Here is a 24,405-nt window from a genome sequence, read left to right as displayed (position 1 = left end):
ACGGCGTGTCTATAACCCATCTGCTGTCTTATCTCAGATCCAACACTATGATGAATGAATGATCAATTCTATTGAATATCACATCCAGGCCACCTAACATCCCAATATCTAGGGCTATACACACTTTAACTCCATTAAATATTAAATGAATATCCCAACATTTAAATGTTGGAGAACATGCTGATATATTTCCATCAAGTGCAAGGGCTTAATAATACCAGTGACTTGCTCAGACTTGCTTTCTCTCTTCCTTTGTATTGCATAGCTCAGAAAAATAGAATAAAGTTTAGAGACTGACAGTTTAGACTGGTGTTTAGAAGCAGAAGTATCATTGTATATGTTATTTAGATATACTGCACATGCATACAAATGAGCCAGCAAAACCTACATAATCACAAATTGTTGCATGCAGAGAAATGTAGAATCATTCATAAAATTGTCACTTATCTTTTCCAAATATTTGTAGTTCAGCAGTAGTGTTCTGTGCTGTATGGACTAGAGATTTGTCCAGCAATACAATATTTTTTTCACTCTATGCTGCTCCGCAATTGGGAATTTTGAGTTGCCAATTTTCAGTGCATAGTGATAGAATGAAATAGTGCATATGGTAATAATATACACTGATTGCACAATGCCAATTCTAGAACTAAAAGTTATAATAATTTTAAAGATAGTTATTGTTGTGCTTAGTATGGAGGTTTAATGAGCCAGAGTCAGAAGCCAGTATGAAAAAGATCCACTGTCACTATAGATTCCTGTTTCTTATGAAAAAGGTTTGTTTGATAAGGCTGATGATTCTTTCAGGAATCACCAGGAGATGAACACGGTGCACTGCACCAACTCATACAAAACAAATCTGGCCTTTGTGTACCATGATACATCTGACACACTGAGCAAAGTGGAGCAGATTGTGTCCAGCTCTCTTAAAGACATCAGATGGGGAAATAGGGGAAATGATGGCTTGTATTAGACCATTTAATATGTAGTCATCTAACAGAACTGTCAAGCATCTAAAGCTCTTCCTATGGTACAGTACTTACTACATTTTAGATCTGCCCCTGACAGGATGAAGGAGACAGGGTAATAACCTTCCTGATCTTAACATGTTTCAGCGGCTTTCATGATACATTGTAACAAGTAAAGATTTATGCCTGCTGAAAAGAGAAGAAAAGAAACACAACGTTTCGGCTGTGGAGCCTTCTTCGGGTGTGAAATTAATAACCTGGATGTCTTAGAATGTAATCATTTTTTTCAGTTTTTCTTTGTATTCAGTTTCAAGTAAGACACATTTAAAATGACAGAAATTATAGTCTGCAGCCATGCCGTGTTTGCAGAAAAGGGTTTTATCCATTCATAATAAATCATACAAGAGTAAGATCTCAATGGTTTTTACATTCAGCGCCTCCGATATTTTGAAACATTCATAGCATTTTTTTTATAAAGCCTATTAATAGAAAATGAGAAATATCGAAATGAACAGCATTAGGTGAAAAAGAACCGTGTTTAAAATATAACGATAGATAGAGTCTAGCTGGCAGGATCGGGGAGCAGGTGTGAGGATGTGTTGAACAGCGTATGCGCGACTCATCCTTCCTCCCGGAGATGATGACTGACAGATTGTACCGCCGGAGCGGTGGTTTTTAGTCACTTTCACCAGCAACAAAGCCGCAGCAGCAGTACTGACGTAAACCTTCCAGCACACACCACATTGTGAGCATAAGGCATCAGGACAGGGAGTCACTGAAACTGTAACAGAAAATTACCTGCAAAGCGATGGAAAATGACCGCATCGCAAGACTGATGGTGTCGGCGAGATTCAGTCTGTTGTTTCGCGTTCTTTAATCTTTGAGGAGCCAGTAAGTTATGTTGTGAAATGAAATGGGTTTTGAAGGGATTGTTATGACAAGAGTTGCTGCAGGGTGCCGCATCGCCTGGCCGCTTGATGGTAGGATAGTGTAATGCTTTTTTGGTGATTGTGGTGTTTGGGTCTCTGGGGTGGGGATGAAAAGAAAAGGGGCTTTTTGATTGCGTTATGTCAGGGTGGGATCTAGGATCTATTCTCTAAATCTCGTTTTTAAAACAAACACCGCATGCTGGCATCCACGGCTATGAAGCTATTCATTTTTAATGGATCGTTAGGACTTAGCTGAAATAAATCTCCGTAAAATCGGAATGTATGAGATTAGAAATAAATATTACTGTGACGTTGTCTAAAACGGGGATTAATGTTTAAAAATGTGCACATGCCTCGAAACGATTTTAAAACCAAGTGTGCATTTGCAAACTACGCGCTAAAGAAATTTTAAATACCTGACGCATTTGTTGCTAGGGTCTCTTCTTATCATTTTTAACGACTGGTGGTGAACGCTAAAACATAATACGCCAAAATGACTCATTTGCAAGCGGGTTTGTCCCCCGAAACGCTCGAGAAAGCCAAGGTGGAACTGAAGGAAAATCCCGACACTTTGCATCAGGATATCCAGGAGGTGAGGGATATGATTATCACCCGCCCAGACATCGGCTTTCTCAGGACAGACGACGGATTCATACTGCGATTCCTCAGAGCGAGGAAATTTAACCACTTCGAAGCTTTCAGATTGCTGGCTCAGTATTTTGAATACCGCCAACAGAATCTGGATATGTTTAAAAACTTCAAAGCGACAGACCCAGGCATCAAACAGGCTCTGAAAGACGGCTTTCCTGGAGTCCTGTCCAATTTGGACCGCTACGGCAGGAAGATAATGGTTCTCTTCGCCGCAAACTGGGACCAGAGCAGGTAATCCGTTTGTGCTCCAATTTTAATTAATATAGTTGTTTTTGTATGGGAAATGTACTGTATTTAGTCTGCTACTGTATTTTAATAATATTCGGAGCTGTTCTTTCAGTACTGCAAATCTGAATTCTGTTGCCATAGCCTGAATTCTATAGATGCACGTGTGTCCTACAGTAGCTATACCGCTTCAAGGACTAATGTATCAATATTTAATTTATTTAATGGTAATATGTAGAAGTTCAACAGAATTCTGTGTAAATTATTGTGTAAAAACAGAAAGTAGTGTAAGTTTAATGAACATTATCTAACCCAGTGCACAACATAGTTTTCGAATCTTTTATCATTACTGATTATGTGTTTGAAGATCAATACCACATGTATTGTGATACGAAGGAGATAAAAAGTGTAAGCCTAATAACTCCGAACTCCATGTCATAAAATTCAGACTTTTTTCCCCCCGCAGTCAAAATCAAAATATTTTTTTCTGCTTCCTATCTTATACAGTACAACTAGATGTGAAATGTCAACTCAATGCTCTACGTTTACTTGTAGACAAATGAAAATTAACATCTTGTTAATGGTATTCCATTCACATATTCAGTTTATCTTTTGCAATGTTGATTATTTCTGTTTCTTCTATTAAAAATATTAGTTATTAATAATAACAAATCCACTTACATATACAGCACTTACAGTAAAGTACTATATATGTATATGTATATGTACAGTATATGTCAAACTGTAAAGTTCCATTAGTTCAATGTCATCTTATCTTCTTGTTAGTTAAGGAGTCATCTTGTACATCTATTTAGGCTACACAGTCCTGAAAAGTGGGTCAACACAGGCTTCCCCACTGTTTGTTCACAAGATATCAGGGCAGGGGTCTCTGGGGAACTGCCACTCTACCTGAATGTGCTGGCACCACCACCTGTCTGAGCAGAGATCACCTGGACCAGACGTCTTTTCTGAAGGAAGAACCACTTCCTAATGACTTAGGGCTAATGAATGAATAACTGTAGTTTAATACACACTATTAAATAAACTAGGTGAATAGGGTGAAAAGGATGACGTTTCAAACCAAGGTGCTATAATGACTGTGTAGGCCACTCAAGACAGATGAAAACTCACCTGACACTAAAATGCCACAAACAAATGATGAATAAATATTTTAACAACGATGCATCTTATACTGTACTCTGTTGATTCATTTTCCTTGATAGACAAAACAAATAATGTCATCCTTTTTATAAAGAAGCAGTGACTGCCTCATTTCTCATCTGACAGAGTATGTGGTGTTCCTCAGAAGTAATTTTAAGAAGAGGTTTTAATAGATTTTGGACCTACTTAAACAGGTCACTCATGACAAAATACCTATTGTGTCAAGGAGACACACCAGAAATAGCACTGTTATGGCAATCCTATATTTTAGAGTCCTTAATATACCAGAATCACAGTTGGTTTTTATTTCAAAACTGATGTACTGATGGAGGTAAATTTAATCAAATTCCTGGTACAGTATCTACAGTAGTTTGCAAAGGAAAACTTAATAGGTTTATTCCATGCTGAAAACAGAAGGAAGAAAACACAACGTTTTGGCCATGGAACCTTCTTTAGGTGTGTGACTTCCTCATGAGGGGTGGAAGCCCCGAATGATTTCTGCTTTCAAAGAGTGTAAGGAAGAAAAAAACTCCGATTTTTAAACATTTTAAAATAACAAAAAATAAGGCCTGATTTACATTTACAGCAATTTATTTTAATCGGTTTATTCTTAGTCTCAGGAGGACAGTTTTTTAAAAAATGCATTTGATTACAATTAAAGATTAGCATTTGTTTTAATCCACCCAGCGATTCGTCCCTTAGCCATCAGCAGTGTCCCTGGGGAGCCAGAGCCTGTCCTGGCAAACATCAGGCACAAGGCAGGATATTCCATTGGATTCAAAGAAGAGAAGGAGACTAGATGATCACTCCAGGGCTAAATGACCTACAGCACCAGCATGGCTTTGAATTGTGGGAGAAAACCACAGCACCCAGAGGAACTCCATGCAAACACACAAAGTCCACACGTACTGTACTGTACAGGTCCGGGGCTCCAGCGCTGCAAGAGAGCAATGCTAACCACTGGGGCACCATGCCGCCCTCAGCTAGCAATTCCAAAAACATCATAGACAAGCTGCATTATTCAGCTGTTTGCCATTTCCGTAAACAAAGTACTTCACCACTGTGCAACTGTTCCCCCCTGCGTTTATTTTAATATTTTATTAAAACATTCTCCATTAAATTCAAAGTAAAAAAATACAGTAAATATTATAATAATCTGTAATAAAAATAAAATCAGTGTCATCATTAATAATAGTAAATCACGTTATTAAATATAGAGCCAAGTTTCAAAACTGTAGAATTCTTTAACTGTAATATGAAATTCAATGATATCTTACAGGACAGACAGATAGCAAAAGCAGAATTAGCATGAAACAGCAACTTATCTTGTTTGGAGGTCTGCCATTCTGTGATTGATCATATCTGAAGAAAGCTAGCGCAGGAGCCCTGATCAGATAATGCTGTAATTGGAATGAAATGTTTTTGAAATGAACCGTATGGTGATGCAGCAGTTAGCACTGCAATCTAACAGCTCTTCACTCCTGAGCTTGATTCTGTGAGTCTCGGTGCTATAAAGGGTTTTCACTGGGCACTGGTTTCCCATCACTGCAGGCTAGGTGAACTGGGGTCTGCATTCTCTCTTTTTATGGGCTGTGATGGATGTAGGACAGATCTGCACCCAAAGGTTCCATGACAGGCTTCTGTTTGTTGTGACCAGGAGTAAGTGGTTTTCTGATAATTGCATGGATGTTCATGGCACGGGTTTTTTAAACAAATCTAGAATTCTATACCGAGTACCAAAAGACGTACAATTTATAACTGCTACAAAATAAATTTATGATCAGGAAAACGACAAAATCTTTTTTTTTTACAGCAGGTGCACTATCATCTTATTGAACAGATGTGAGATGTACATTTCTGTGTTGATTTAATTTAACATGACAGATAAATTAAATCAACAAGGAGGCGATGGTGAACACGCTAGGAGCTTGAGCAACCACTATTGGAAGCAGGTCAAGCTTGAGATTTGCGACACCTGCTCTGCGCCAGGTTGCACCCTCTGTCCTGTGGGTCACAGTCCTCTCTGAGAGGCTGGACAAGCATGTGCCTGTCCACTGGTCTCTTAGCCCATCAGATATGGTTCTCAGCATAACTGACTCATATTCATCTTGCAAGAAACCGGTCTTCACATGAGCATCATGAGAGTCCTGCTAGAATGTTGTCTAATCAAAATGAGCCCTTCATCACTGTACTCCTGTGCAGTCAGGTCTCCACCATCCGCTACTAGCAGGTAGACCCTACTGTCTGGACCATCACACTTTGACTTCCCCACTCATTGGTCCGTTGCACATAGCAAATATATAGTTATGAATAGTTCAGTACATCTATAGCACACTGGCTGTTTGTCAGGGCAGTCAACACAAACCAAGGGCTTATCACTTAGGAGGAATTTGAGTTCACTACAGACTACTCCATCTCAGGTGACTTAGTCCAAACTCCAATATACCAGTGGCCTAAAGGCACAGTTGTCTCACAGTTCGCAACTGGGACGAATTAGTGATTTTTGTTATTTTTGATTTTCACCATTTTAAAGCAAGAAATTCTGGAATGAGAACATCTAAATCAATAAACAGTAGAATAGTGGCAGATAATACACTAAGTGGTCTAATAACAAGATCAGATTTGAGCTGAATGCATTTGTTTATGACATTGGAAATGATCACAGTTGAATATATTTCTGTGTATTTTACATTAATGTGATGTTTTCTACAGTGGCTGCAAAGGAAAATGAAGAAAAATTGAGAAAAGAATCAGCTCATTTGAACAGCTTTTAATGTATAGTGTGTGCACACGGCAGCTTGGTAGTGCAGTGGTTAGCACTGCTGCCCTGGGGCCCTGGGATCAGTGCTGCACACATGCAGGGCAACGGTCAAGGTTCTTCTCTGTGTCAGGCTGCCTTCACTCATGTCCTGTCCAGGGAGTATCCCACCTTGCACCTGTTGCTTGCTGGCATAGGATCTGACTCCCCCTTGATCCTGTATTGGATAAAGCAGTTAGAAAATGGATGTTTGTACACACACCAACATTTTAAAATGCACATTTACAATTAACATGTTTTCGCAGTTATCAGGCCAAACAAGTGCTGCCCTCGTGGGGGAATTCAGGTGATGTTTTTTAATTATTTTAAAACCTGAGCTTTTGATTATTTATAATAACGGCGTCTTTAATGCTGTTCCTCCTGAGCGTTTAATATAGGTTCTTAGTGGAGTTAGTAAACTGTTATTACCCGTTTACAGGTATACGTTTGTGGATATTTTGCGAGCCATCCTGTTATCACTGGAAGCCATGATTGAAGATCCAGAGCTGCAGGTGAACGGATTTGTGCTGATCATTGACTGGAGCAACTTCACCTTTAAGCAAGCCTCAAAGCTAACGCCAAGCATGCTGCGACTTGCAATAGAGGGCCTTCAGGTAAGGGTTTTATTTGTCCAGAGGAATAATTGAGCCCAGCAGCTCAGCGACTGAGACCACATGACTCCCACCTGAGTGGGAGGCTAGTCTGTTCCCTGATTACTTCCAGCAATGCTGGCATCCATTCTTGCAGCAGGGGATTGGAGCCGTCAGGGTGAAATACTTCTCAAGAGCGCGGCCGCAGTGGCCGGCAGATGACTACAGCCCCCACACCTGTAGTCTTGAGTCAGGAGCCCTACCCCTACTTCTTGTGTTAAAACTAAACGAGACAGTCTTGCTTAATAAGACATTTAATATTATGGACCAAATTTGCAGTTATCGGTTTTCTGATTGACATTTTCTGGGTTTAACGTGAAATAAATGGTCCCTTTACACTGAGTATCTAGTGAGACTGGGTTCAGTTGTTAATAATAGAATCATTTCCTGAAAAAATATTTAATGAACAATAGCCGAGCGGAAAGCTCCTGATTTTCAGATCCATGACTTGCCATTTGCCTGGCTCACGTTCGACAGAAATACACTGTTTTGGCCCTATATGTTACGTACTGTACATTATTTATTTAAAAAATCAGGTCTATTGAATTTTTTCTTGACTTCTGTCAGTCAAGTATTACAACAGAGTGTGAACAATGGCAGGTTATTATAAAGAGTATACTTTCAGATTTCCTGTGTGATTAGTAATAACTAATACTATAGTATTCAACTCTTCTCATCATGCAGCAGGCATTCATCTTTCTAACCCCTGCTAGATAATTGCAGTAATCTCATTGTTTCACCCACATAATGCCCTTCTCCTAGCTTCTTTTATACATAGTATTTTAACAGTGATTGTGGGCAGCTATCTTTGCAACTAGTTCTAAGGCCTAATTTTAATATTATATGCTGATATTACAGCACATTCATGACATCATCAAGTCTGTAAGGAAATAACAACTCATGCTGCAATCACAGCCATTTTAACAGATTATTCTCCAAATAAATTGTACTTCCTTATCTATTTGTTGAAGAAATCATTCCAGGAGAGCTGCTATCATAACAACCTGGAATCTGACCACTTAGTAAATAATTGAACAGGGTGTATTTCCATTTTTGTGGCTAAGGTTTGTTACGTAAATGTTTAATTTAAACACTGATTGTTTATACATTTAAGCTTTAAGTGGTATAAAGTATCTAAGGTATAGAATACAGGACAGATAATATGCCACTTTGTTCACTTAAATGCCTGGTATACTATACCAGTTTTTTTTACAAGTAGATAGTGGTGTGTGCAACATGTGAAAAAAGTTTCTTTAAAAAGCTTCCTAGCATGGTGGCGCAGTATTTAGCATCGCTGCATTGCAGTGTTGGGGCCCTGTGTCCAATTCCCAGAGTATTATCTGTGGGGCATGGATGTTCTCCCTGTGTTCACGTGTGTTTCTGCTGGGTGATCCTGTTCCCTTCAGTCCAAAAACATGCTGGTAGGTTAATTGGTTCGAAGAAATTTGGAAATTGTGTGCATGTCTGTGTTTGTGTGTGTCTGGACTGGACTGGCATCACGTGCAGAGTGACCCTGCCTTGCCCTCTTTGTTTGCTGGGTTAGGCTCCAGCTTTCCCACCACCCCGTACTAGATGAAGTCCACAACATGCATATCCACAACAGAAAATATTTTGGCATGTGTGGCCTAATACAAATGCCCCTATACAGCAGGACACCAAGCACAATCTGGACCAGACAAAAGCACAGAACTGTGTGTAACCTGTGTATGCTTGTCCAAACACAGAGGTAGTTTTAGGCAGCTTTCCAGGGCAGGTGTATTGTGGGAAAACACAATATTTATACCGTGTGTGGTGGTACACAATATTGTGGTCAAGATATTGACAATAGCTCTCCTTTGTGTCTGAAACATTTTCCCTGTGTCTAGGTTGCAAGGATCTGTGTATAAAATGTATAAACTATTCTATATTCCAACAAATGTACAATTCTTGCAACAGCAAATCACCCTGTAGAAAAATAATAGTATAGTATAGAGTATAGTGGGTGTGTTTTAGTAAGTTCAAAATGTATCAATCCTTAGAGAAAGGTAAAGTAGTGATGTAAGATCTTTGTGAACTTCTTCATTGAAACACCATTGGCAACAATTCTGAAGATAAGCCTGTTCCCAGTGAACCAATGATTTCAGGATTATGCTAAAAAACTGAAAGATATATGAGATATGCTTCACAGCCAAATGGTAAATGAGTTGTGAACTTCAAGAGCTTCATACTTCATACTTTGTGCAAGATCCCATTTAGAAAGTAGTGGCCCTATAAGCCTGTCCTGTTGGAGTCATTTCTTAATTAAAAAAACAAATTCCTCACCAATAAAATAGAAATCCGTTCTCTGCTGTTTGGAGACAGAGGACAGATACAAGATCGACCCTAGAAGCCTCTGTTTGGACATCTGGCCAATTGTCCTTTGCCAACCAGTCAGGTGACTGAGGGCTGCAGGTCATTTCCCATAGCATTCTGGGGAATGTGGTTCAGATAGGGTTCTCCAACTTGTCTGAGCCTCTCACAGCTATATATAAATCAGTGAGTGTACTGTGTAGTGCAAGATGCACAAAAGGAGTGGCAGTGCTACAGTATTACCTTGTATGACTGTGTCAGACCTAAAAAGCTAAATAAGGTTGGACCTGGTCAGTATGAGTTTGACCTTCATGAAAAGCCAGATTGTTAGTTTTAATGGACCAAATGGTCACGATTTTCCCTCTAGACTAGTATTTCTAGTTTAATTCTTCAGTATGCTGACTGGGGACACTGCTGTAGGAGATGCAATCCTTCAAATCCTACGTCAAACCAAGGTCCTGGCTGCATGGTTGTTAAAGATAGCATTGCACTATTTTTAGGAGTGCCAGAGCTAAATTCCACTGTTGATGTGCCTAATCTGGCCTACAGTACCTAACATATCCCGTTAATTCCTTCAGTGAAGTGATTTCCCACTCTGCCTCCTGATCTGTTGTGCAGTGGTGATGCTGGCGCAGGAAGGCAGCTGCAGGCCTCTCCGGTGGGGCTGCTCCTATATTTAAACCATTCTCAGGTCCTTTGAGATTAACTATAAATGCAAGGAAATGTGAATATTAATTATTAACATATTTTTCTCATTAGTTTGATTAGATCCTTATAAATACGAGAGAGACGAGATATGCAGAGTGTTCTCTGCAGATGTTCTGGCGTGGGAATTACGTAGGTGAGCTGAAGTGTGTGGGATTAAGATTCAACCTTCCTCCCGAATTTCTGTTCTGAACCCCATAAAGTATACATTTATTTTCTACGGCAGTGAACTTTAATTTTTTGGGGCTGTCGCTTTTATTCAAAGTGATGGTCATTTGTACCTGACTGCACAGTGGGGCAATTTATGGAAGTAACTACGTAACGCACCTTTCTTAAGGGAATGAAAGCAGAGCCCCACCTGGGATTGGTTTTGAATCGACAGCCTTCAAATTCCGAGTCCAGAGCCTAGCTAAAAATTCATACCTTTGTCTTTCCGGGTTCCTGTTCGTGTTTTTAATGCCTGCCAGCTCTCGGTAATGATTAACACATTGAACAACCATACACTTGCTTCCTCCCACCCTGCACTCAGTTTCCCTAGCAACATGTCAAGCCTGCATTCCATACAGGCCCTACCGACTGTGGGGAACATCACTCACATCATCAATTTAGGTCACAGAAATAACTCTTTGGATAGATAGATTTGCTTTTTAAAATACATTTATTCAGAAGATCATCTGCAGTATTGCTGCATATTAATTAATTCCAGGACATAGTGTATGAAAAATGGACCCTAGTAAGCTACATGCCTGGATATTTAAATAGACAGGGATAAAAAATTGTTGTTTCACAAATGTTTGTAATTTTTTTGTTTTATTGAATGATGTCATTTAAACAGGAAAGCTTAACACACGGTACTTATTAGATCCAGTGGGTAGCTGTGTCAACATGCATAGGCTGCAAAGGAACAAGTAAAGGTTTATTCCATGCTGAAAAGAGAAGAAAGAAAACACAACGTTTCGTCTGGGGAGCCTTCTTCAGCCTTCTTCAGGAGCCTTCTTCACCTTAAGAAGGCTCCATGGCCGAAACGTTGTGTTTCCTTTCTTCTCTTTTCAGCATGGAATAAACCTTTACTTGTATTTATTAGATGATTGTCGCTTAGTGGAAACGACTGCAATGAACCATTCTGAGAGTGTGTGTAGAGCTGGAAGAGTGTGCAGAATGATCAGAACTAGTCCTGTTAACATGTGCTGCAATTCAAGTTGGGAAGATGGGGGTGGAGGAGTCTGCAGTTTCCTTGGAACTGAATTTTGGTCTGGAATTGTCACCCTCTGATCTTTGTGTCAATTATCTTGCTGAATCCAGTTAATCCTTAACTAAACACATTGTGTGGTTTTGAACACAAAGCGAGTGTTTGATAGATGTGTTCTGACTACATAGTCTATTCATGGCTAATTATCTAAAACCAAACCAATATAACAAACAAACGCTATAGATTTCTTGAAGGTGTCAATTCATTTATCATCATTAAGAAGAACAACTATAATTCAAAATAATTCCTTTTTAATTCTGTAAGTTCTGTTTTTTAAGTAAGCAGTACAAAGTTTATCCAATTCTAAAGTAAGTTCAGCCTACATGTCATCCCTTCTAACCTTGATTTAATGTTTTTTCATTATAGCAACTTCGCAAACAATTAGTGCAGTCTCTCACTCCAGTAACAGTAATATTTTCTTCTGATTCTTTACTGTGCAGGATTTTGGTTTCACCTTCAAAAGCAGTTTTCTCAGTGCAAACATTCACATCAGCAAGATTTTGAATTCTTGTCCATCACTAATTGCAAAACGTCATCAGAAACACCATCCAAACATACTGATTTATACTGTAGGTACTATTACAGCAAATCAGTTTTGTTTCACTTGTACTTGTACCAGACATAATCAACTAACAAGTTTAATAATAATAATAATAATTATTATTATTATTATTTTATAGCACTTTCTGGACACTACACTCAAAGTGCTTTACAGGTAATGGGGATCCCCTCCACCATCACCAGTGTGCAGCATCCACCTGGATGATGTGACAGCAGCCATAGTGCACCAGCAGTCCACTCCCCACACACAAGCTATCAGTGGGGAGGAGAACAGAGTGATGAAGCCAATTCAGAGATGGGGATTATTAGGAGGCCATGACTGGTAAAGACCAGGGAGAAATTTGGTCAGGACACCAGGGTAACACCCCTACTCTTTTCAAGAAACACCCTGGTATTTTTAATGACTACAGAGTCAGGACCTCGGTTTTATGTCTCATCCAAAGGATGAAGCCTTTTTATAGTGTAGTGTTCAAGTCACTATACTGGAGCATTAGGACCCGCACAGACTGCAGGGTGAGTGCCCCCTGCTGGCCCCACTAACACCTCTTCCAGCAGCAACCTTAGTTTTTCTCAGGAGGTCTCCCATCCAGGTACTGACCAGGGCACACCTACTTAGCTTCAGTGGGTTGCCAGTTGTGAGTTGCAGGGTGAAAAGGAAACCCGGGGAATGAGATTAACTATGGCAAATGCTGAATCTGTAAATAATTCAGTTTCTTGTGGGTAATGTCCTTGAAAGCTATGCATTATACTTGACAATTCAAAACCTGATTCAAACCAATATTGACAATTCTGTGATTTTTGTATCCTTTACTGTATACAGTACATCATTTACATACAGAAACATTTGTTTTCCAGCGTTTAGGGAATACATACATGAATATGGCAAACATTTTGCAAGAGTGAGAAACTGAACCGAAAATGTCAATAACTGAATTATAAGTCAGATGTTGTCTCTGTGTTCTCCTCACAGATTTCTTTCTCATAGAATAGCTATCATATTTAGGAGTTTTCTCTGCATATGGAAGGATATCCATTTTTATCTCTGGATATTTTTAATCGTGAAAAAAAACAACACATCTGGATGCTACATAATAGTACATCTTCAGGTGGGTAGCTGCGTCATTATGTGTTGGCTGCAAAGGAACGAGTAATCGGTTTATTCCATGCTGAAAAGAAAAGAAAGGAAGCACAATGTTTTGGGCCGTGGAGGCTTCTTCAGGTGTGAGCAACCCTCACACCTGAAGAAGGCTCCACAGCCTTTTCAGCAGGGAATAAACCTATTGCTTGTTCCATATTAGGAAACTGTTTCTTTCAGCCTCTCTCTCTTGACTGAATTGCTTGATCAGAAATCCTATTTGGGCCCAAGTTGCTTTCTAGAATTTTGATTGAATTTAATCACTTTTCTGCTGTTTATTGATATGCAGAGCGAAAAATTAGACTTCTGCTGAACTCCTGACACACAGTGGCTGGCATATCTTTCTCTTATTAAAATGTCTGTGTTGTCTGTAATTTTAATATTCATTCATCGGAATGGTTTTCTTCATCTGCAGTATGAGGAGCTATTTAGTTCTGTTGTTTTCAATACAAAGCATAATCCTATCTCCCATAGAACCCCAGTTGGTTAGATCATCAAACCAGTGCCTCTGTTCCACCCTGCTGTGTGAGAATAGAGCACAGACACAGATCTCTCATATAATGTCCAGCCCCGCACATAGATAGTCAATGGAAAGGAGCACTGCTATGTAAAATACTCAGGATACACCAGTCAGAGTTGGATGTGGCTCCAGTTGTAGACATTACTACAGTATATTTTACTGTTAAAGTGCAGAAGTAATTTTGTATTTTTTTGCCTTTACATTAATATAAATGCATTATAAAGCCATCAAATGGTGTAATTACATGACAGGTTTTTTATAACTTATGCCTAACAAGTGAAGCATTTAGTTTTACCGAGTTATTCCTCAATATATACATATAGTATATTAGATATCATATAACACACATGGCATTTCTTGCATATAGTTTAACTGGAAGGATGGTATCTGTTGACTAAACAGAACTACTGTATGTGTACTTTGAAAAGGACCATGAAAATTACTGAGATCTCCTGCCAAGGAGCTGTCCAGGGTGCTTATTTTTTCTGTGCACATCACACATGGTCTTGAGTGCTAGATACAAGAATGGAACTTTTCTTTATGGAGTTTTGTTACTGATCTGCTAAATGAGTAGTTAATTTGTTTATTTTGAGAAAGGGAGCTAACAGCCACTCCCTCTGTTTTAGTACCTGACTTAAATCCCTTCAACAAAACATGTGTCTGTACATAATGAAAGCCCTGAATTCATTAGACTGTTAATCCTAGGAGGGTTTTCACAAAGAGGCTATGGCATTCATGCCTTACTGAATCATTAAGATTGGAAAACATCTGGAGTGAGTCTGTCCTGCTTGAAAAGGTGCGTGCTGGGACAGGTGTCTGGGTCAAGCAAATCTATTTTCCTCCAGGTTGTAAAAGCTCTGAAACATACAGTGTACTGTATACTGTGGAAATTTAGGACGTGAGGCTAGGACCATGTGCTCTAATAATTGGTCATCAATGGTAACCTGCAGGTTTGCAGCTGTGAAGCCAAAATTATACTGAGTGCTCTACGTTTAAGATAAATATGGAAATATGCAAATATAAAATGATCGGTTTTAAATATTAATTTTTAGTAATTGATTGATATTTAGAGGGCCAAGTTGTCCTTAAGCCTAACCAGGCAGACACAGGACACAAGGCTGGTGCACTTCAATCCAACACAGGACACACACATTCAGATGCAATTTAAAGATCCTCTTAAACCTGGCCAACATGTCTGTGGACTGTGGGAGGAAACTGGAGCAGCTGAGAAAGCCCATGTAAAAACAGAAAAGCACACAAAGTCTACACAAACATTAAGGGTCAGATCTGAACCCGGGACTCTGGAGCTGCTAAACGACAGACTGCATTACCATGCTTCTACAATTCAAAATCTAATGAAGCTAGTAACTGGGAAAACTTAAGTAAAAGGTTAGAATCAGAATACCGCCTTACATGGAAATATTATGGTATTTCTGTATCCTGAGAAACTATCACTTTTGTTACCGGTATACCATTAAGATGCCACTAACTAGAAATTTGTTAATGGAAACTTGCATAATGGTTGCATACTTTGCTGAATGTCTTACAAGAAATTATTCTCTCATCCTGTCTACTGACTTAGACATCAAACAGCTTTCTGTTATTACATTTAACAGTAAACAATGAATTTCACTATTGTTTTCTTCTCCTATTAAATCTGAAAGGTTCAGAATTAACCATCCTCTTGTGCATATCTGGCTATGTTTAAAGAAAGTAATTACTTCTGCCTTTATTCAAAGTATATAAACAACAAAAGCATTTCACTAAAGATGCATATGCAATTAATAGCAATTATGAAGGTCAGCTACCCTCATGCAAAAAGTTAAAATAAAAAATTGTGTGGATGTTTCCACATACATTTTCACATGTGGAAAATGTGAACACATAAACCATGTGTCTTTTAGACATATTTTATGTATGGAGGATTCTTAAATATGCAAAAGCACCCGGCTCAAGAACCACTATTTATTTGCTCATGAGAGACATTGTTAACTACAGAGGGCCGTAAAACCAGAAGGAATTACTCTGCTCTTTTCGGCGTGGGTGCCTGTTAAAACACAGTACAGTATATGGAATGACACGTACTGCAAGTAATTATGCTCACATATTGGTGATTAAAACCATTCCAGCCAGGACAAACTATGAGGAAACATTTTATTAGTTTGTGTATTTTGAGTTTTGTGGGTTTGTAATTTAATAAAAGTATGGCACCTTGCCATGCTGGCAAGTGGGGATGTTTTATTATTTAAATTTTATTGCTTGTGCTTAATACACTGGGGTCAGAACTGACCACAATTTGTCAGTTTTTTTAACCTCTCTAAGATCTAACCCCCCACACCAACTTACCACTACCACCACTGAGCATTATGATATCTAGCCCTTATATTGAAATTCAACGTCAATAAACAATTAATGTTTGATTCAAATCAATGCAGTTATTTCTTGAAAGAAACCATGGTATTCAATTCAATTCAATTCAATTCAATTTATTTTAATAAAGCGCCTTTCACATCAAGGTTGCCCCTAAGGCGCTTAACAAAGTGACCATACATGTTGTGAATACAGACCAGAAAGGCCCTTAGTAAGGAGAAAAAAAACTCTAGGGGTCCAAGGTCAACTGGCTGCCCAACCCCTTTGGGCATGCTAACATTATATAATTAAAAAACATGAAAAAATGAATAAAAGTATTAATCCATCCATCATGTCTTGTACTCATGTACTCCATGCAGATCTCTGTAGACCAGTAAATTCCTCCTAAATGCTAGCTATATCCATGATGTCCCTCTTGGATCCATGGCAGTGATGCAGCTTCCAACTCAGATGGTGCCCAGCCCGGGCACCATCCGGACATGTGGGGAGGAGAATAGATAGTTTGGTCAGAACAGATGTATCTACCTGGTGGGCCAACACTGAGACACACAATGCCATGGACAGCGGCACCAGCAGCCATGGTTACAGCAGGCTATGATGTAAGGTGTGAGTAGGCTAGGCTGAAGCAATGGGTTTTCAGTCTCACATCCCTGGTAAAGAAGTGCTAAGCTGTTTTAATTAAAATTATCTGTATTATTTTTTCTATTTTTTTTTCTATTTTTATTTATAGCATAATGCTTCCTTTAGTTCAGTTCTGGATGGGTTTTTGAATGTGAGTATGCTGACTCACATGGCAGATGTGAACATGTAAGGATACGATAGGGTAACCTAATGAGGCACAAACAGAAACATCGCACTCGGGTGTAATGGATTTAATGACATATATTAACCATATTTTATGTAACACATAAAATCACAGAAAATGTGTAAAAAACATATGAAGGAATCATACATTTTCGGACTGTCAAAAAGACAATACAAAGTAAGTACTGGGTACGATCTCACCGAGTGTTAACACAGTCCTGGCAGTACTGACGGACCTGATCAACCTGACAGTCTGCTGTGGGCTCCTCCACCATCTTCCCGGGCAGCTGCAGACAGCTGGTGAAGGCTGATTGGCCAAGGCTGTGTCCAGCTGCTCTCATTGGCAGGTTGGTCACAGAGTTGTCCCTCTGGACCAAGGTCATGAGAAAGAGCTGGCTGTGACAAGATTGTCTTGCCCTCGTTCCACTGTAATCCTGGTGCGGTGGGGCCTTGCAATGTCCTGCTGGAAAACCAGCAATTCCCGACTGATTTGCAGGGTTATTGGCTCACGGATGTCACCAATGAATTGCTGAATAAGAAGGCATCCTAAGTCTGCTCCCAATCTGTTATAGTGTAGAAGAATATTCCCCCTTTCCACTACCCTTCCTGTTCACCGGAACAGGGCAGCAGTGACTGTAACACACATCACGACATCTCCGAACACGTTGTCGTCTGTCAGGTCTGTTGAAGGCAAAACAGAAATTCACTGGTGAATAATGCACTACTGTTTGTTCTGCTGCCATCTCAGATGTTATCTGTTCTGCAGAACATTGCCTTTCCGTCTGTGAGCTGTCCAGATTTACCTTTTCCTGGCCTCTAAGCATGCAGACTAAATTGTGCAATGAGCTACAGACAATTTGCTGATGTTTAGGTTCGTTCTTCCTGGAATTTCTTCTGCTGCAACCATTGTGGACTGAAAAGGATTATGCAGGCGGATCAGATGGATAGGGGATAAAAGACATACCATTGTTTTCCGTAACAAAAAGTCCTGGACCGCAGTCTGTGCCTCACAAAGCCATACTGTTCTGTCTGAGCTATTGATTTTTTAATTTTTTTATTCTTTTCCCTCTTCCTTTGCAAATAAGCAAATAGTAAGCTGTGATCTGTACTGTTCAGGTGGGGCATGGGCATTCCTTTGGCTATTCTTGTGTCAAAATCATTACTTTTGAAATGGCTAAGTGTATAGTTCTTAATCAATTAATTATTTCATTTTTAATTCAATTATTAAGCACTGAGGAACTTGCATTTTCATGAAGTAACGGGACTTGATTTCAGTATTTTGTTACCTCAATAATCAGTGACATTCACCAATCAACCATCATGTTTTCCCCTATTTAAAATATACTGTATATTATCATGTACTGTATGAGACCAAACTGGAATATACAAAATATAAGAAAATTGCCAGTTATGGAATATATAATTCTTTAAACTACAGGAGTGACTGTTTAGTGCTGAGGCCTCATACATATCGGATCATGATTTTGATTCTGGGTCAGGATGCCTACATTCTACATTGAGTTCAGTTACTTCTAGGTTTTTGCTCTGTATTCCAGTTTTCTCCCACCTTCCAAAGATATGCTGCTGCATTTATTTGCAGTGTATCTCTAAACTGACACTATTGTTTGTGCCCTGGGATGGGCTTTCATCCTGTCTCAGAAGTAGCCCCTGGCCTGTGTTCCCAGGATAGGCTCTTGACTAGCAACAGGCATTCTGATGAAGAGGGAATACATTATCAGAGATAATCCCGGGTCGCGTATGCAAGAAAAAGACAAAGGACATGCTGATAAGACCTTATTGGTAGTGAACACAAGTTGAAGAGGATCAATCACTGCTGATTTTTGTTAGCATCAGTGTGTTTTATTAATGTTTATTTTATTAAGATTCCAGAGACAAACAGTAGGGGTGTAACCCCGGTGTCCTGGCCAAGTTTCCCATTGGCTCTTACCAATCATGGCCTCCTAATAATCCCCCTCTATGAATTGGCTACATTACTCTGCTCTCCTCCCCACTGATAGCTGATGTGTGGTGATCGTTCTGGCGCACTATGGCTGCCGTCGCATCATCCAGGTGGATGCTGCACATTGGTGGTGGTGGAGGGGAGTCCCCATTACCTGTAAAGCACTTTGAGTGGAGTGTCCAGAAAAGCGCTATATAGGTGTAAGCAATTATTATTAATTATTATTATTATTATTAGTTGTACTTTTACAATTCAGAGTTCACACCTGCAGCACAATATTTTACAGTAGTTATATATGGGATATTTACACAAATAAAAAGAAGTATGTCTTAAATTCAAGCTTTTTCATACCCATAATTTATAGTATTTTAGCTCAGGCCCGTTCATTGATGACATTGCTCCTTCAGTCACAGGATTTTCAGTGACTGGAAAATGACTCAAGGAAAATGACTTGACCCAAGTCATACAATTACTAGGGAGGCTAATTCAAAGGTAGAACAACTCTTGAGCTCAATGCTTAAAGAAAACCACAGACTGTTTGATTAGGAAACAAGTTAACTTAAAGGACAACATTTTATAATATAGTGGACAATCATTATAAAATTAAGAGTAATAGAAGTAATGAAAAACCCATGAATACACTGACTTTATGTGAATTTACAGGAAATTATGTATTTCTTCCTTTGTAAAAGAAGCAAAAATATAGGTACATTATAAAGTGTTACCATTATGTGTCATCTGAATTCTGGCTGGAGATGTGAAAGGTGTGTTGCTTTCCTTTCAAGCCAGAGAAAAAGAAACTTGTATTTGAAAACGTATAGGGAGTAGTTAAACATTAATTTCATGCTCATTTAAAATGTGGGGGATTTAATGAAGTGCTCAAGGGAAAGAAATTAAGTTGGAGCCCAGGGGTAGGTGGGAATCAGTCCATATCACAAAACAACCCATCAAGAAAAGATCAAAGAAGTGTTAAAATCATCATCCAGGTGGGGCTGCACACTGGTGGTGGTGGAGAGGAGTCTCCATTACCTGTAAAGCACTTTGAGTGGAGGGTCCAGAAAAGTGCTATATAAGTGTAAGCAATTATTATTATTATTATTATTATTAAAAACACTACTGCCTCTTACATATTGTACAGTAAATGCTTTCTAGATAAATAGAGAGCTTCCAGCATGAAGCGATTTTTTAGACTTTGAAACCATTGGAATGAAACCCTTTATCCTTCTTTTGTCAGGTGTCAACATACATACAGTAACAATAATATTATCTAATTATCTAATAATAAGAATGGGATCTATTTATTCTTTGATTAAACCTCAGTTAAAAAAAGCCCATGGCCTTTTAAGTGCCCAGCATTTAACAGAAAAAAAAATCAAGTAGGTTGAATCAATCATACTACTGTGAAGCTCTCCTTTCGTGGTGTAAACAGTGTGGGTCAACCACGACATTACACACTGCTTTGAAATCTAAATAAGCAGGTTGATAGAGCACATAGTCTACAACACAAAATCCTTGTGCTAATTAACCTGGCATGAGCTGCCAACTGTTTTCATGAAAACAAAGAGAACGCTTTATTTAATGTGTGAAGTAGATACACTCTAAACTGTAAACAGCTGGCAAGAGGGAATCATTACTATGGACTGCAGTCATTTTTTGGGGGGTGGGGTTCCAGTAAGATAGAATGCCAGACAGGACTTTTGCTATCCTTTACCGGATATTACTGACAATTGCTGGTGACAACAGTTCAGCTGAAATTAGGAGAAGTATCCATTACTTTACAAAGCACTGAAGGACCTATTGCCACTAAACAGTGCCTGAAGCCTGAAGCATTTAGGTACTGTAGCACCTCCTCTGAGAATGGTCACACTGATCCAGTAGTGTTCTCATTTGTTTTTCATCTTTGGCATCTGTATGGCTCTTAGGTTTTGTGTCTTTCAGGTTTGTGTTAAAACTCTAAATTGTGTAGTGCAAAACCACTAGTCCATTAAGCAGACATATTTTTAAAAAATCGGCTGCTTAATATATGATACTAAATGTATTTCACATCCCTTTTTCAACAGATATCTCTAGAAGTGTCCATGGTGAGCTTTTATGAAAAGGAATATTATGAGAAAGAACATAAAGCATGTAGCTTTTACAGTTGCTGAGAGCAGCGAGTTTCAGGAAGATGTGACGAGACCAGAGTATTATACATGAATAAATATGACAATGAGCTGATGGTGGTGAAAGGTGATTCTGATAGTGAAGTTCAGTTCTTTTCCTTGTCTTTTCTGATTTACGTTTTGGGTATAAGGATTTTAAAAACAAGAATGCAATGGACTGTGAGTGAATGCAAAGAGAATAATATCTGGAATGAGATGCTATGAGGTAATACAGTGGGAATTGGAATTGAGCCTTGATGACGGTCCGAGAAGCTACTATTAGAAATGTGGCACAAACTTCAGGAATCCTTTCATGTTTTGACAGACACTGTGAACATGGATGAACGGACTACAGATTAGGAGGAAGGGCTTTAGAAAATAACACAGAGATAGAGAGAAGTTACTGCATATGCAGTACTTTAATAACAAAACTGTTCATTTTTAGGGAACATTTTTCAAATAAACTGGCCATCCCTGCTACAGTGCGCAAAGGATGAGGGAGCAGTGTTATTTTTCAGAATACAGATGGGTAGATAATCCATCCCAGTCCATTGTTTACCACAGCATCAGACTGTAGTCATATTGTGCGATTAGTGACTTTTCTATGAACTATAAACATTTGATAATAGTGACTTTGCAGTTAAAAAAACAAAGACAGTCCTTCATATTGAAAGTGATGTTTGAAGTGAAGTCATAAAGCATATAGACCAAGGTGATCACAAGTCTATTACAGCCCAGGCTTGCAATATTCTTGACACAACTTTGCACATGGTTCTGTCGTGAGCTGAGAAAATTGGCTGCAAATGTGCGACTCCAGTAAGTGATAAGAAGGTGGTACGTCCTGGTGTGCCCTAATACAGAATACGGGGAGGCGGGTGGCTGATCATCCTCCATCTTCACCATCTTTGTTGAATATTCATGACCCACCTTCACTTCTCCCCAGCGCAAGATAACATCAACATTCGAGGTTCTCAAAAGCTGTTCTGTCACAGACAATACTTGTTTTTTCATCAGTAGGCACAGTTTGTGATTTCACGAGGGCAACACTAGAATCAAATGCTTTGCAAATGTTTGCGTATCTTAGGTAGAATAGTTTTGGCTTCATCAGCTTGGTTAAGGGGCAGCCCACCGAGAGGAGTTACCCACAGAGCAGCTGCAAGGTGGAGATGGGTTGGAGTCTGTGTTAGACATGTAGAGCTAATTGTAATTTCAATAATCATTAAGGTTAGAAGCAGCTGAATAAAATCGTCTTGTCATTGTTGTCCCTCCCAAACGTCAGTTAATAACTTCCATTTCTTGATCACAAATTTATCCATGAACTTGAATGCAAATATCAATGCTGGATATTAGGAAATGCTTATTTACATACTGTATAGTCTTCCCACAATATTTCTTGATGTTTGGTTTTCTTAACATGCACGTATGTCTGGTCATATGAAATGATTTACCCAAATTGGTTCATTAATCTAAATTATAAACTGTCTCAGGAGTGAGTGAATGTAAAACAGGAGGTAATTATAGGTTTTCAGGAGATAATGTAGGTAATATATGCAATTGTTCCTTGATTTTGAAAAGGGAAGTTCTACCAAACCCTAATTAAGCTTAAATTAAATTGTATTCATATGCAGTTCTCTGTGACATGTGAGCTCTGATGAGCGTAGATAAAATGGTGCCATTTTAGCTATTGATACTCACCTTTTGTTATTCTGATTGTGTCTTTACTAAGTTTTTTTCTACCTGAATTGAATTCCAGTAAACTACTGATAATATATAGATATTATAAAATTATTATTGATCTCTCTTAGCAGATAAGATCAAATAAAAAAAAAGTGTTTCAGCTAAATTATTGTGACGCATACGGCCGACATTAGAGGTTGTGCGAGCCGGCTATCCAGCGCGGTGACGTCACCGCCCTTCCCTGTGAATAGCAGGGACCGCAGCCGGTGGGCTGAGGGGAGATCTCCCTTTGGCTCAAGAGGCTGGGTCCCTGTTGAGTGACGCCCAGGTTCAAGTCCCCAGTGGTGGGGGGCCGACCACTGAACCTGAACCTGAGAGTCCTACATTGGTGTCAGAGCAGGATGGGATAGCCCTTTGCCGAGGACAGCGAATTAAGCAGGGGAGAGTGTAACGCATACGGCCCACATTGCCAGTTGTGAGAGCCGGCTATCCAGCGCGGTGACGTCACCACCCTTCCCTGTGAATAGCAGGGACCGCAGCCGGTGGGCTGAGGGGAGATTTCCCTTTAGCTCAACTGGCTGGGTCCCTGTTTAGTGACCCGGAGGCCCGGGTTCGAGTCCCCAGCGGTGGGGGGGCGACTGGAGGTGGCAGCGGCGAGGGCGCATACCCACGTGAATCCGAGAGCGCTACAATATTTTTCCCTGACCCCCAAAAAAAGACCCCCTCAGTTTGCTTATTTCATGACAATAAAAACAAAATAAAACTAATTTCAAACCTTCCCTTAATCATGGTGTGATGTCTTTACATCCTCTACAAATGGGTTTATACTTTAACCAAAGAAAGCATAGAAACCTGTTATAATGCTTTCCGTTTCTAGTCTGTTTTGTTAAAACAACATTGGAATTAGAATTAGAAATGAATTAGAAGTGATCATGACAGACCTTAAAGCATACTGTACATTAATATTCTGCTAGCCGGCTCTGAGTGGCATCTGTCTGTCATCATCCCTCCTCTAGAGGGTGCCTCCACCTTTCTTGTATTATTTACTTTCATTACGCACTCTTGTCCCTTGTTACCCTCTAATTATTTAAGTCTGGTGTCTCCGTGGTTCCGGGCTCAGCTTTGGAAGACGGACGTCTGGAAGCCCACCTACCAGAGGGTCCAGGAGCGGCCCAAGGGCACAGGTTTCAGCACAGCGTCCTGACCTCTGGGTCCAGGGCTCGGAGCACCTATCACCGTTATCCTTTTAATCCTCCATGCTCCTGGTTCCAGTTCCCTCTTCCCTGGTTTTTAATTGTTCATCTCAGATGGATCTCCGGGCTCTTTGGATTATGGACTGTTACCCGGCAACCGTATTGGACCTCCTTTGGGCTCGTTTTCCTGCGCTCCCCCACTTCAGTCACCGCCCCCTGTCTGTCATCCCGACCAACCTCGCTGTGCCTTCCCTAACGTCATTCTCCAGACTCTTCCGGATTATACCGCCTCGCATGGGGTCTTTTATAACGCATTTCATGGGAGTCTGACCCGGCTCTCGTGACAACATCTCTCTTTTTTAATGGCGCTTAGTCAACTTTTAA

General features: G+C 39.6%; 1 protein-coding gene across 1 annotated transcript in view; it reads left to right on the top strand.

Moving 5' to 3' along the window:
• Positions 1-1,543: 1,543 nt before the first annotated feature.
• The window catches only part of clvs2 (clavesin 2), a 42,605-nt gene continuing 19,743 nt past the window's right edge, over positions 1,544-24,405 (top strand). Inside the window, exons 1-2 of the mRNA XM_088626947.1 lie at positions 1,544-2,776; positions 7,168-7,342. Coding sequence (XP_088483073.1) covers positions 2,388-2,776; positions 7,168-7,342 — 564 coding nt within the window. The 5' untranslated portion in view covers positions 1,544-2,387. The remainder of the gene's footprint in view (positions 2,777-7,167; positions 7,343-24,405) is intronic.

Source organism: Lepisosteus platostomus, chromosome 3, assembly GCF_059453375.1.
Source record: "Lepisosteus platostomus isolate fLepPlt1 chromosome 3, fLepPlt1.hap1, whole genome shotgun sequence".
NCBI lineage: Eukaryota > Metazoa > Chordata > Actinopteri > Semionotiformes > Lepisosteidae > Lepisosteus > Lepisosteus platostomus.
The sequence above is the reverse complement of the archived record's forward strand: the minus strand, read 5'-3'. Positions and strand labels throughout refer to the sequence as shown.